Source organism: Aquarana catesbeiana, linkage group LG08 (assembly GCF_042186555.1).
Source record: "Aquarana catesbeiana isolate 2022-GZ linkage group LG08, ASM4218655v1, whole genome shotgun sequence".
Taxonomy (NCBI): Eukaryota; Metazoa; Chordata; class Amphibia; order Anura; family Ranidae; genus Aquarana; species Aquarana catesbeiana.
Window position 1 is genome coordinate 112,195,376 of NC_133331.1, and position 14,379 is coordinate 112,209,754.

Below are 14,379 nucleotides of genomic sequence, written 5' to 3' on the forward strand. Positions count from 1 at the left end.
TGACAGAACACCTCTGATTTTATAATTCAACATGTAAACAGTCAGACGGATTTCTAAATACTGTTTACCATATAAGCTCAGTTTACTGTTAAAAATAAAGTGTGAAATGCAAAACTCCGGTGGGTGTAACAAGATGTTCGCTTGCCCCCTTCTTAGTGTATCCTTACTGTGGAGGAGTGTGGGGTGTAGCAAGATGGCGGCGACGGAACCTCACTTCGGTTACAAATTGACGGGTCGCCAAATCTGATGAAACACCGGCAAGGGACCCAAGAAGAGGAGAATCTGGGCTGCTCTGTGCAAAACCACTGCACAGAGCAGGTAAGTATAAAATTTTTTTCTTTTTTGTTTAAAAATAAACAAACAAGAAGACTTTAACTTTTTTATTTTTTTTAATTTATTATTTCAGGTAATTATATAGTGCCGCCAATTTACGCAGCACTTTATATATACATTGTACATTCACATCAGTCTCTACCCTCAAGGAGCTTACAATCTAAGGTCCCTAACTCACATTCATACACATACTAGGGCCAATTTAGACAGGATCCAATTAACACCACTGTGCCGCCCATATCACTTTAATAGAGCTTAGGAAAAGGTATATGCATTTGAAAAATAGCTAGATCCCAGAGTTCAGCTTTAAATGTATCTCAGCAATTTATGGTGTGAGTGAAGTACGTGTACCACCGCAGACCCACGCTAACAATGGGATATATAAAATGTTAGCTATGTGGAGATATAAAAACTTACTTGCAGAAATATTTTTATGTTTTGGGTAATTCTGGACAATGTGCTCTAAAATGCACCTGAGCACTACAATCCGAAAACGCCATTTAATTCATTTTTAGAAAATAAAAGGAAACTCCCCCATCCATCCATGTCCCAATGCTTAATTTTGCTGCGAAAAAACACTTTGAAAAACATCTTCTAGCATTACTGGCTGTGGCCATCTTGAATAAGGGCAGAGGATTCATGTAGCATTTACTTCCTGGAATCAATCTGCGCTTAGCTCAGGTGTGTATGCAGGAGGGTGTACTTAGCAGAGAAAACCCCTCCTCCCCTCCTAAAAACTGCTCCTAGAATGTATGACTTAATTTGCCTAAACCTGAAAGTCAGAAAGTGACTAAAGAAATGTAGGAAAAAAAAAAAAGGAAGGGGGGGGGGGTTGGGCTGCCCCCTGTACACATCATCCGCCTAGGCATACACTAGGCGCCCTTTGCATCCTGGGATATGCACCTCTCTCCATTCAGTAAAGGAGGAGGGGGAGGGCCTAGCGGCACGTCATCGGTAGGGCTGCTGCCTGAACAAGCCGGTGCCTATTGATGACGTCACAACAAAACGTGATTGTGCAGGACAGAGTGGTAGCAAATCAGAAGTGGATCTCAACGCTGGATCCGCTAGGTGGGTCAGTATCTGAACTGTGCAGAAGCAAGGAAAAAAAATAAAATTAAAGCCGCTTTAAAGTACCTCTTAAAATTCAGCCCACTTAAAGGGTTCTATATTTTAGGACTAAAAAAATAAAAAAAAATAAAAAAAAAAAAAGTCCCCCTCTCCCACAGATCCTATTTAAGGCAAGTCACTTAACTTACAATGCATATTATAACTCATGCTTATTAACCATCATATGCCTTGGCCACTGTGCAGACTCTTTAAATGTCCACTTTTTTTTCCCACAGACAGATGTTCATAATTTGCTTTTTGTTCAGTGGGACCTTTGGCTGAGACCGGGCCAACAGATCAGAAGCTCTACAGTTTAGGAACAGTATTAAGTCCCACTTAGAACAACATGCATTTTGGTTATGCATGAAAAAGTGCACAAGGTGTAAAAATCTATTTTGAGACAGTTTCCCCTTTGATAATAAAACAAAATAATATCTATTAAGATTTAAGCTTTAAGGTTTCTTTTGACCTTGATCATGAATGGGTTAAACAGAGTTTACAGAACCATAACAGTACCTTTTGCTTTCAGAGACTGCAGTTTCCAGATGTTGGAAGATATGCTGGAACAGGTTACAGCTGGACCGGCTGTTAATATCAAACCCGTAGCCACGTTTCCAGTACTGTTTCAAGTCATTTAGGTATTCTAGGACCTACACAACAGACACATAAGATTCATTTAGACACGGTGTGGTCTTTTAGTTGATATAAATACAGACTACACCATTCTTAAGCAGGGTTTCTCATATCTCTGCAGGTCAGAGACAGGTAATTCACGTGTACACAAACTAGAAAATCATGAAGACAAGGAAATAGAGTAACAGAGCTTAAAAAAGGGTCACAAAACAAGCTCTTATGCCGCGTACACATGGGCGGACTTTTCGACTGGACTGGTCCGACGAGCTTCCGACAGACTTTTGAAAGAACGGACTTGCCTACACACGAACACACCAAAGTCCGACACATTTGTACGCGATGACGTACGACCGGACTAAAATAAGGAAGTCGATAGCCGGTAGCCAATAGCTGCCCTAGCATACAGACGAGTGGATTTTTCGGCCGGACTCGAGTCCGTCGGACAAATTTGAAACATGTTTCAAATCTAAAGTCCGCCAGATTTTTGACCGAAAAAGTCAGCTGCAAGTCCGATGGAGCCCACACACGGTCGGATTGTCCGCCGAATTCGGTTCGTCGGACCAGTCCAGACGAAAAGTCCGCCCGTGTGTACACGGCATTATTGACCTCTGTAGATACATGCACTGTGTGGCCATTCACCCTCAAAATTCAGTAATACACTAAAGTTGTTCCAATGAGCTCCCTTAGCAGCAAAGCTCCCCAGCTCCTCTCTCCCAGACCACCTTAATATTTTAATAGACTGCCAATGTATTACAACACAGCAAAAATCGTGACATGCATTCTTTTTTCCTTTGATGCATTGCACCACATTATGCTGCATTGTATGTGTTTTGGAGTAGTGTGTTGGGGCGTCCTTTATAATAAATGGCACTGCAATGCTCAAGACATTGCCAATGTCTAAAGTAATTTTTTTTTACTTTACTGCATTCTATGCAATAGGGTAAAAAACCAAAACAAAAAAACAAAAAACACAACCTTCCAGTTGCTGTACTGCAGCGGCTCCTGCTGCTGTCAGTCAAATCCTGTGAGGAGGGAGCAGAGGGTGGGGCCAAACGTACGCGGTTTGTGTTTATGGATGCATACAGCCCGGCTTGAGAGTGCGCCTACACTTGTGCTCCCATAGGAGGCGGCTTTCTATGGCAGTGCACGTAAAAGAGGGAGGCGCGAAGAGCGCTGGCATGGACCCTTGCACAGATCAGGTTTTTTTTTTTTTTTTTTCTAGTGAAAAAAAAACAAAAAACGAAGGACTTTACCACAACTTTAAAGTTTATCTAAAACAAATAAACAAATAATGTAAGATGTTGCAGACTACCAATCCCTCAGATGTCGTGGCTGCATTAGTTTAATGTTTTTCGTTTTCTTGACCTTGTGATTTGGCCAGTAAATTTTAAGCAGTTACAGAAAAAGGTTGTTTTTTCTGTTGGGATAAGGGTTATTACTAAATTAATAAACATTGATCACTGTACGCCCCCCCACCCCCGTCTATGTTAAATGGTTTGTTTCAACCATCTAACTTCCAATTTTGCTGCAGAGCTTGATTTGTTATAGCAATATCAAAAAGGTTAAAAAGACAGCAGGAGACTCAGAAAAACAAAGACTGCCTTGTTAAAGTAGTATTAAGGTCCCTTTCACACTCCCATGATTTCCAATGCATATCATTCATATCTGTGCGACTTCAAAGTAGTCCCTGCACTACTTTGGTCGTACTTTTGATGTGATTTGAGGACCATAGACCTCAAGATTTTACAGGCATTGCTTCAAGTCGCGTCATAGTCGTGGCAAAACCGCACAACTTTCAGGTCACACAAGTGTAAAAGGGGCCTAAACCCAAAACCAAAAAGTAATGTATTGCATATTTACCAATCATTAGATGTGGTGGCTGTATTCATATTTTTTCCCTGGCGATTTGGCCACCAACTGCATTATACAGGCACCACTCTGGATGAATGAGCACAGGGGGCACCTTTGACAGCAGCATTGTAAGTATTGGGGGGGGGTGGTATTAGTTGTACTAGCAGATTTAAATACGGTAACAAATTGAAGCTGAACTCCAGCTAATACTTTATAATGAGTTACAGCAGTTTTTTTTTCATTTGGTAAAAAGGGTTTTTATATAAAATTAATAAAAGATGATAATTTTAAGCACTCCTGCCAGTATTAGGCCTTATTCAGACTTGTTTAAAATACCGAAGCTGAACAAAACGCACCTGTAACATTGTTCAGCGCATTTCACCCACTACCCAAACTACTCAAAAACCACTACCCAAAACGCCCTATGTGCATTGACACATGCTAAAGGTGCAGTAAAACACTCTAGACTCTTTTTTTTTTGTGAACAAGGTCTAATCAGCCACAAACACATGCCAGCATGCTTATGGCGTGTTACCACAGATTTGAATGGAAGGAGTTGAGATGCTTCAACTCCTTCCAAACTCCACTTGTAGCTTAAATTTTTTTTTTTTTTTAAGCACAGCGACGCGATGTAAGCACTTCATGTGTTTATAATGTGAACAGGTCAGTGCCTTGCCCACATTATCAATTGCAGACTGCTTTACTAGGCATGCGAGGAGCATTAAAACCACACCTTAAACGCCTACTTTTACTGCCAGTGTGAAATGGTCCGTCACATCCCTGTAACTGCAATAGAGCTTGTGCTTTTGAAAAACAACATACTTCCTTTCTGGATCACCAGATGAAAATAGAAGAAAAAGACATCACATATAAGAATAGGTAAGCTGCAATATAATAAATATTTGCTTTTGGGTTAATAACTACTTTAATGTTAGTAACAGACTGAGTCATGTCATTTTTAATTTTGCCTTCAGTACCACTTTAAAGTTAATTTACTGTTGGTTCAGAAAATGTAAATATCTTTTTATCCATACAAACAAAAAATTATGTAAAAAAAAAAAAAATCATAATTAGCAACCTTGGAGTTACTTCCCTGCACTGAAACACACCTTTGCATCTTCTTCATCAAACAGGCGGCACCACGGAGAATTCACAGTGTTGTTAATGGCCAATTCAAATGAGCAGGTAAAAAAGGCTACTTGGATTAAATCTACAGCAAAGACATGTACAGATTAGTCAGTGTGTATGGTTAATAGAAAGCTGAAATGAAAATGTAGGAACTAATAGCAGGATAAAATGTAACGTGGTCTGATGCTAATAAAATCTTTTATCAGATTCTTACTGACATCTATGCCCCCTTGCAACAGCCTCTCTCAACCATTTTAGACCAGAGGAATAATTTTCAGGTCTCAGGGAACCCCTGCTAAAATTAATTTATCGGTTGAATAAATGGCATAGTCAGTAGGAAGAATGTCCCCTGTACCCCCCTGGTCAGAATGGTGCCCTTACAGACAGCCAAATAAATCTGCGTTAATAAATGTGGCGTTGGACCTGGAATTATGCAGGCACCATCAGATAGGGGATCAATCGGCCATAACTCAAGGGACCCCTTGCAAATTGTTGAGAAACCTTCGCTTCCACAGAACCCTGATTGAAAATAGCTGCTTTGCAGTGATTTACTCTTCCTTCCTTGGAGGTGACAAATAGCCTCCCAACCAAGACATACATAGTAAGAAAAGCCAGACAGAGGTTCTAGCTTTCCCTGGCCCCAATTAAAAAAAAGTTTTTTTGTATGGTTACCCCCTCATCAAGAGCCCCTAGGATATTTTGAAGCCAAAGTATCAACAGACAGCTAGATCATTAGGATTTTTGGAAGGACCTTACTGTGAATAATCAGACCTTTATAGCAGAAAACTACTGCAACTGACCATGCCATGTAGCTTCAGTGATGAATCATGGAAAGTATACTTTATAGCATGATCTTTACCTTATTGCACTACTTGCTGTTCTTTTGGCCCACATTTTTATTACAAATGACCCATTCCATTACAGAGGCATGACTGACACGTACAACACTGCCTTCAGTACCACGGTACAGCTTTTTCGTTGCAACTCTTAGTTTCCATTAGAAAAAAATAATAAAATGCTAAAGCAATAAGAACACATGAATCATCAAGCAATATTTCACCTGTGTGTCACACTTGCTGTGCTACTAAGCCACACCCTCTCATCATCAAGAAATTCCAAGTGGTGTAAACAGGAGGTACAAATGACAGTTCACACTTGTCCTATATACATCTTAAATGAGTACTTTAGTAATATAAATATCTGCTTACCAGCGTTTAGTTGGTCCTTAGGAATACTTAACAGATCAGCAACTTTATTTATTACTTTCTGCATTTCTGGTCCTATTTTAAACTTGTCCACTTCATGCAATGCTGTGTCATTGTCTTCCACCTGGACCACAAACTTCTCACAATGGTCAAAGAAACGCATGAGAGTGTCATTCACCACAGGTTCTCTACATGTTATATCTGATAAAACAAAAAGGAGGTGTTATTGTTTGACATCAGTATTCTTTCAATCATAACGTATGCTTTCTTTGAAAGAACACCTTACCAAAATGGCACAGACACTTCAAGTGAAAGCTGCAGAATCATATGCATATAAAAAAAAAAAAAAAAAAAACCCGCAAGAAATTAAATCTGTATCCAAAAACATACAGATATTATATTTTAACAAAACTTTTCAAACACACAACACTAGAAACTACAGAGAGGTATATGTGAATTGCTAGCTTGATAAGTACGGTAATTATAATGATGAGCCTTGAGCCTTTGCCAACTGCTGACGATTATACTGCAGGTTAGGACATGAGACAGTGCACTCTTGACTTCATCAGGAATTCTTAAAAGAACTATAGTACATCAAAAGGTTCTATCTGTCTTATAACCCTATGGCTGCTCCACTATTTGGATTGTCTTGGTGAACTTGAATTGTATTCAAACTCTGCTTCAATCTTTGGCATATCTTCTGAACTCTGTTTGCCTTTTGCTTCCACCATCTGTTCATTTGACTCTGATTTTGCCTCACATTTGAATACTACATCAGATTCCATCTGAAGTCAGGCGCCTCCCTGGTCATACAGTGGGTGCACACAACCATGTGATATTCATCATCATTGCTAGCATTAACAATACAGGTATAGGTAAATCCTTCACACAAGAGAATCAACACTTTGACACTGTAGCGCTCAGGGATACTGGTGAAGCTGGACAGATACAGGAAGATGATAGCTATCAGATCTCAGACCAAAAAAACGGAAATGTTCAGCCAACGTACCCTCTCAAGATCAGGGAATCTTGAAAAATTATAAACAAACAAAAGGGTACAAAAGCCTAGTGCATTACTGTCATCATTTTATTGAAATGAATAGTAAGCTCACAAAATCCAATAAAAATGTTCAAGAACTGAACTGAACTGAACTGAAGAGAACATGTCCCTTAAAAAGCGTCAGTGGTAGTTTGATTCATGTGAGGACCCCGAGTGTTCTGGATCACTGATCTGTATCCTGGGTTTTGTACATTTTTATACCTTGGCTTTATTGAGTATGCACCCACTTGGTTTTACATTCAATAAAACAATGATGGTAATTCACTAGGCCTTTGCGCCCTTTTGTTTTGTATGTTTATCAGTAAATCCTTCAAAAATGCACCTATTCAGAAAGAAAAAAAACAGGGAAATTTGGCTTTCTTGTAAATTCAATATCTTGGAGTACAGTACAGGACAAAGGCAACATATTCATACACCATGGATTACAGGCACGTACCTTCAGGTGATTGGACACCAATAAGCTTTAGGAAAGCCGCCCAGACAACCCTTTCTCTATAACCCTATCTCACTTTAGGAGTCCTCCTGGCAGTTTTGTAACATGCAATGCAGTGTTACCAAGGAAAGGAAGGGAGGCTGGCCTGTGTCCTGTACTCCAAGATATGGAACTCGTAGGCAAGTCATAATGCTTCTTAAACTAAATGGTACAGTACAGGTCCCAGGCAACACATTCATACACCATGGGGTGTTCCCATGCTATGAAAACGATGGGTAGTCAACAACTAAGCAAACAGAACTGTGCCTCCAGGCCCAGCACAGCAGAGGTCAAAAAACAGTTCAGAGCACTGCTGCAAGAACCTTGCGGCCAAAAGCTCTACAGGAGATTAGATATCCATCTGATAAAACTTTGAGAAGGTATAAGCAGAAGACCAGGTGGTAGCCATGCATTTTTGAGCTACAGAGGCTTGGTGCCAAAAAGCCCTGGTAGCCATACATAGATGAGCTACAGAGGCTTGGTGTCAAAAAGCCCAGGAAACCACTACAGATCTGGTGGAGTGAGCACAGACAGGCACAGTAGGAAGCTTTTGATTGAGTGTAAGCTCTTGCAATCAAGTTCCTTATCCACAGTGCAATGGTAGATTTTGCAGTAAGGTGCCTCTCGTGAGAACCCAAGGAGGAAACAAACAGGGAATCTGCTTTTCTGATGGCTGTATTAAGGCCGTAATCCGTCCAAAGAAATGTGACCTATATGCAAAAATTCTGTTTTAGTCAAATAGGCCGCTTGTTGCATACCTGAAATAGAGCTAGAATCAGATGCATAGACTGGTGTTAAAACCGGTTCCTGCGTCCCCCCCCTTGATGGAGGTAAGTTGGAGGCTTTTAGCCCCCCTCCCGGGGGACCCACCTACCGGGTCTCTGCTGGCCTCGATGCTGAGTCTGGCCCCCCAGTGCATAGGTGGGGGGCTGCGAGAAGATAAGGGTTCGGGCCGAGGCGAGAAACTCTTTATGACTCTTTTATGCTGTGAAATGGTGTAGAGATAACCTTATCCCCCACTCCCCTCCCTCTCCCTTTTCTTGCCCCCTTGTTTTCACGTTCTTTTTTTTCCTTTTTTTTCTGTTTTATTTAGACTAAGTGGTTGTACAATGTCTGACTCTTAGGTTTATAATGCACAGCCTACAATGCTATGTGAGGAGACCAACTATACATTATGTGTTTTATATGTTCTTTGTAAAATAAAATAAAGATTACATAAAAAAACGGTTCCTGCTCTGCTGCAAGGGGCGCATCGTCACTTCGAGGTTGAGTGTTGTGCGGGTCTTTGGCAGAGCGAAAATCCACCTGGGGTTTTAAATTGGCTCCTTTTCACCTAAACTCCAGCATAGCTACAAATGGGGGTATTCCCCTGTTGGTTACTCATAGAGTACAGTGTAGGAGATAGGGCAAGCATGTCCAGTAAGAGTACACAGAAACTCAGGTGTAGACTGTTCCGCAACAAATCCTCAAGACAAAAGGGCAGGACGAAGTCCCTGCATACCTTAACCCCTTTGCGCAATTGCCTCCTGGCCCTTTAAGGGGTTTTAGATGCTGGGAGGCAGGGGTGGGGTTTATGATCATGTGACCGCTGTGATTGGCTGTCACATGATCGGAAAGCTCCTGATCACAAGATGTGATCAGGAGCTTGCCATTAGCCGCCGATAACTCTGTCGGGAGCGTGCAGTGGTGTCTGCAAATTGGGACGCAAATATGCGGCCACTCGGTGCCTAGGCTCACCTGCCGAAAGGCCCCATATTTGCGTACCGTCTGTGCATAACGGTTAAAAGGGCTCTTACCAGAAGTGGTAACGTATGTGATCAGTGGTGTGATGTTACACCTGGTTGTCCACCTGAGGCTGAGCTCTAAGTGGTTTAATTTGATCACCAAATTTGAAATGTTACACTGAAGTAAATACATTCCAAACATAACCATGTTTATACAGTAACGGTCAGAGATAAGGGGTATCTTACTTATTCATGAATGACATTGAACTGTTTATAAAGTCCAGGCTTCGATCGTTGTGGTGGGCATACCCTTAAAGGGGTCTTTAGGGACTGAGTTCCATAGTGATGGACTACACTCCTGGACCTGTATGGCACCCTGCAGCAGACTCAAGGTGTTGCACCAGTGCCAAGCTCTCTGTCAATGCAGGATCAAATGTCCAAAGCAACATTATGGGTCATCCCCACATTATGGGGTGCGGGTATGGCTCCCAAGGTTTTACAGCGGTTTAACCCAGCCTCATACACAGCTTTTGTATAGGCATTAGAAAACAGTGAGGTGTTCACTCAAGAATTTAGGAAGAAATTAATAAAGAAATTTAAGAAACAAATTAAGCTGATTTCTCCACAAAGAAGAAGAGTTCCATTACCTTCAGACACTAGTAAAAAACTGAGGACTCAGGGGAGGTGCCCCTATAACCCATCACCATATTTATGGTGCAATATGTTCAGCATCTACCCCCTTCCTTGTGACAGCGGGCAGGGGATCTTCTCCCCTGTCACTGTACCCACATCTCCTGCCTCATACATTCACAGATCTCTGTGAATCAATGAACTACAAGTAGTGACAGCCTTTGTGGCCGACGGCTTGTATTTCTCAATGAACTACCAGGGCACTGTTTAGCTCTCTAGATAGTTCATTGAGCTTCCTGCCATTCAGCAACTGCCTGCCTGTATCAGAGGTACAGCCTGACAGCTACACCAACAGTCTGCAAGATTGTGGCAGTACACCTGTGATCCGCCAATTGTGGGTGCAATGCTTTACAGGTCCCCCCAAAAATCACAGACTGTCACAGACCAACAGCACTTGTAGATAAGGCTATTAATTAATAAAAAATCTCTTGTAACTGAATGAAAAACAAAATAATTATTTGTGAGAAGTGCATACTATTATTCTGCTCTACTGACTACTGCAATTAGTGCTTGAGCTATAGTTTTCAAATGTGCAAGCATAGTCTAGCCAGAACAAGTCAAACTCTACTAATCCTGTCAACATTCTATCTTTTAAAAAGCAAAAAGTTACATGCAGTTTTACAAACCATAAAATGGAATAAAACAATAGTTAACACGCAATTTTGGTGGCAGTGAAGACAGATTCAAAAGAACAACACCCTAGCTTACCTTCTTGTTCAGTATCTGGCAGTTCTGGGAGTTGGAGGTAGTTGTGGGTCACACCTTTGATAAAAGACTTTGTGCTGTCTACACATCGATGCTTAGAGCTGGTGGTGAAGGACATCTTACATTTCTCGAGTTTGTCTGCGGTAAAGAGAGATGGGAAGAGAGAAGCCAATCTATAAGCCAAATTCTTCATGTCTTCCTCTCCATTCTTTACCAGCTGACCATCCATCCAGTCATCATACCACATGTTCCAGCTCTGTAGCTCCTTCACCAGCTCTGAATTGCTTTCACTTTGTTGAATTAGGTTATATATTTTCTTCATCTTCTTTATTTGTTTTTGAGTTGGATATCTCCTACCATGTCTGATCACTGACACAACCTGAAGAGGTGTACAAGTATTGGGCAGTAGATCATGCTTTCTGGAAACCAATAATGGATTCACCAGAAGAAAGGGATTGACTTCTTCATATCGGGTTTTTGTTCCAAAATAAGAAGCTAGTCTGGAAGACTCGCTGGTGGAGAGCCCACCAACACTACAGAACCATGTGACAGAGATGAGAAGGATCTGGGCAGCTTTGGGGGCATATCTTCTGTATTCACAGAGCATTAAACTCATGGTTACAGGAGGCAGTTAGTGTTGCAGGTTTACAGGCAGTATAGAAAGGAGTCTGCAGCATGTATATAGTAAAATAAGCTGTTAGCCTTCCTTCATTTATGGTAAGTCCTAGAAATAAGAACACACGTAAGAAGACTTCCATTAAAATACACATTCTAACAGGCCAATTGTTAACACAAGATATAACCACTTTTTTTTAGCAGTCTAACCTCTCTGGTTGAAATAGAATAGCTGGACACTGATGACTTGCTATGGAGCAACAGAAGCAATTTTGGAGGGGGTAGAAATAACCTCAGTGTACTGCCTCTACTCCATTGTTTACTCAAAGATGAACTCTGGAATTAGGCAAACTTCACCCCTGCAGCAGGGCCCCCTCCCACTACAGGAGTTAAAGTGTCAATAAATCCAGACTATTAACCACTTAAAAGGGGTTGTAAACCCTTGTGTTTTTCACCTCAATGCATCTTATGCATCAAGGTAAAAAAACTTCTGACAACCCCGTTTTTCTCACCTGAGCCCATTTGTTCCCTTAGCGCTCACCTTCTCTGCCCAGGGTTCTCAGCTCTTGATTGGATAGATTGATAGTAGCGCAGCCATTGGCTCCCACTGCTGTCAATCAAATCCAATGATGCAAGTGCCAGGGGGGCGGGGCTGAGTCCGGCATTCTGTGTCTATGCACGCAAATGCTGGACTCAGGAGCGCGCCTGCAAGGTAACCCCTAGGGTAAGCGCTTCTCACAGTGGGTTTACCGATGCGAGGAGGAGCCGCAAGAGCCACCGGGGGACCCCAGAAGACGAGGTTCGGGGCCACACTCTGCAAAACGAACTGCACATTGGAGGCAAGTTTGATATGTGTTTTTTTTTGTTTTTTTTTTATAACAAAAAAAAAAAAAAAAAAAACACAAAGCTTTACAATCACTTTAACCACTTGCCGCCCGCCATATAGCAGAATAACAGCAGCAAAAAGGTTTCAATAACCTGACTGGGCATCATATGACGTCCACAGGATATTGAGCCGCTGCGCGCCCCCGGGGGCGCGCATCGCGGCGATCGTTGTTGTGGGGTGTCAATCTGACACCCCGCAACACCGATCCAGGTAAAGAGTCTCTGACGGAGACTCTTTACCACGTGATCAGCCATGTCCAATCACGGTTGATCACGATGTAAACAGGAAGAGCTGGTGTTCGGCTTTTCCTCACTCACGTCTGATAGGCGCGAGCAGAGGAGAGCCGCTCGGCTGCTCTCCTGACGGGGGGGGTCTGTGCTGATTGTTTATCAGCACAGCCCCCCCTCGGATCCCACCCAGGACCACCATCATGCCGCCCAGGAACACCAGGGAAGCCATCCACACTGGACCACCAGGTATGCCCCCTAGACCCCCAAGGAAATACTAATCTGTCCCAGGCAGCTGCCAACCAATGCCCAGGCAGCTGCCAATCAGTGCCTACCACTGCCAGTGCCACCAGGGATACCTATCAGTGCCACGTATCACTGCCCATCAGTGCCACGTATCAGTGCCCATCAGTGCCCAGCAGTGCCGCCTATCAGTGCCCAGCAGTGCCACCCATAAGAACCCATCTTTGCAGCCTTTCAGTGCCCATCAGTGTCGCCTATCAGTGCCCACCAGTGCCACCCATGAGTGCCCATCAGTGCTGCATATCAGTGCCCATCGTCAGTGCCCGCTCATTGGTGCCACCTCATCGGTGCCGCCTTATCAGTGCCACCTTATCAGTGCCCATCAGTGAAAGAGAAAACGTACTTATTTACAACATTTTTTAACAGAAACAAAAGCAAAACTTATTTTTTTCAAAATTTTCGGTCTTTTTTTATTTGTTTAGCAAAAAATAAAAACCGCAGAGGTGATCAAATACCACCAAAAGAAAGCTCTATTTGTGGGAACAAAATGATAAAAATTTTGTTTGGGTACAGTGTAGCATGACCGCGCAATTGTCATTCAAACTGCGACAGCGCTGAAAGCTGAAAATTGGTCTGGGCAGGAAGGTGTATAAGTGTATTGAAGTGGTCAAGGACCAGGCCTATTTTTCAAACTTGTTATTTACAAGTTAAAATCTGTTATTTTTTTGCTAGAAAATTACTTAGAACCCCCAAACAATATATTTATATATATATATATATATATATATATATATATATATATATATATATATATATATATATATATATATATATATATATATATATATATTTGTTTCAGACACCCTAGAGAATAAAACGGCAGTTATTGAAATACTTTATGTCACATCCTATTTGCGCAGCGGTCTTACAAGTGCAATGTTTTATCGGCGAGATTTGACACCTGCCCCGTCGCGGGAGCCAGCGCCGAGCTGGCTCGCTCATCGGGAAAGTAAAAATGTCCAAATTGGGCCCAAAGTGTCAATATTTTGTGTGGCCACCATTATTTTCCAGCACTGACTTAAAGCGGAGCGCCGCCGAAATTTTTTTTTTTTAAAAGTCAGCAGCTACAAATACTGCAGCTGCTGACTTTTAAAACATGGACACTTACCTGTCCAGGGCGCCCGCGATGTCGGCACCCGAGGCCGAACCGTCTCTCCGTCCTCGGGTGCTGCCGCCTCCATCTTCGGTAAGGGAATCAGGAAGTGAAGCCGTGCGGCTTCACTTCCCGGTTTCCCACTGCGCAATCATTCTCTTCGTTCTTCTCAAGACCTCCTGCTCTCTAGCTCTCTCATCACCTCCTCCCATGCTCGCCTTCAGGACTTTTCCAGAGCCTCTCCAAGCCTATGAAACTCCTTACCCCAATCTGTCCGTCTATCTCCTACTCGATTAGCTTTTAAATGATCCCTGAAAACCCTCCTCTTCAGAGAAGCCTATCCTACC

General features: G+C 42.3%; 1 protein-coding gene across 3 annotated transcripts in view; it reads right to left on the reverse strand.

The window, feature by feature from the left end:
• Positions 1-14,379, reverse strand: part of MINPP1 (multiple inositol-polyphosphate phosphatase 1) — a 142,850-nt gene that overhangs the window by 117,915 nt on the left and 10,556 nt on the right. For 2 of the 3 annotated variants that reach the window (XM_073596321.1, XM_073596322.1), the window contains exons 2-5: positions 10,912-11,632; positions 6,261-6,458; positions 5,034-5,134; positions 1,957-2,090 (exon numbers count right to left, since the gene is read on the reverse strand). In XM_073596321.1, the coding sequence (XP_073452422.1) occupies positions 1,957-2,090; positions 5,034-5,134; positions 6,261-6,458; positions 10,912-11,524 (1,046 nt within the window). In that variant the 5' untranslated portion in view covers positions 11,525-11,632. Of the gene's footprint in view, positions 1-1,956; positions 2,091-5,033; positions 5,135-6,260; positions 6,459-10,911; positions 11,633-11,733; positions 11,841-14,379 lie in introns of those variants that run through there. The other variant, XM_073596323.1, reaches the window with a different exon arrangement.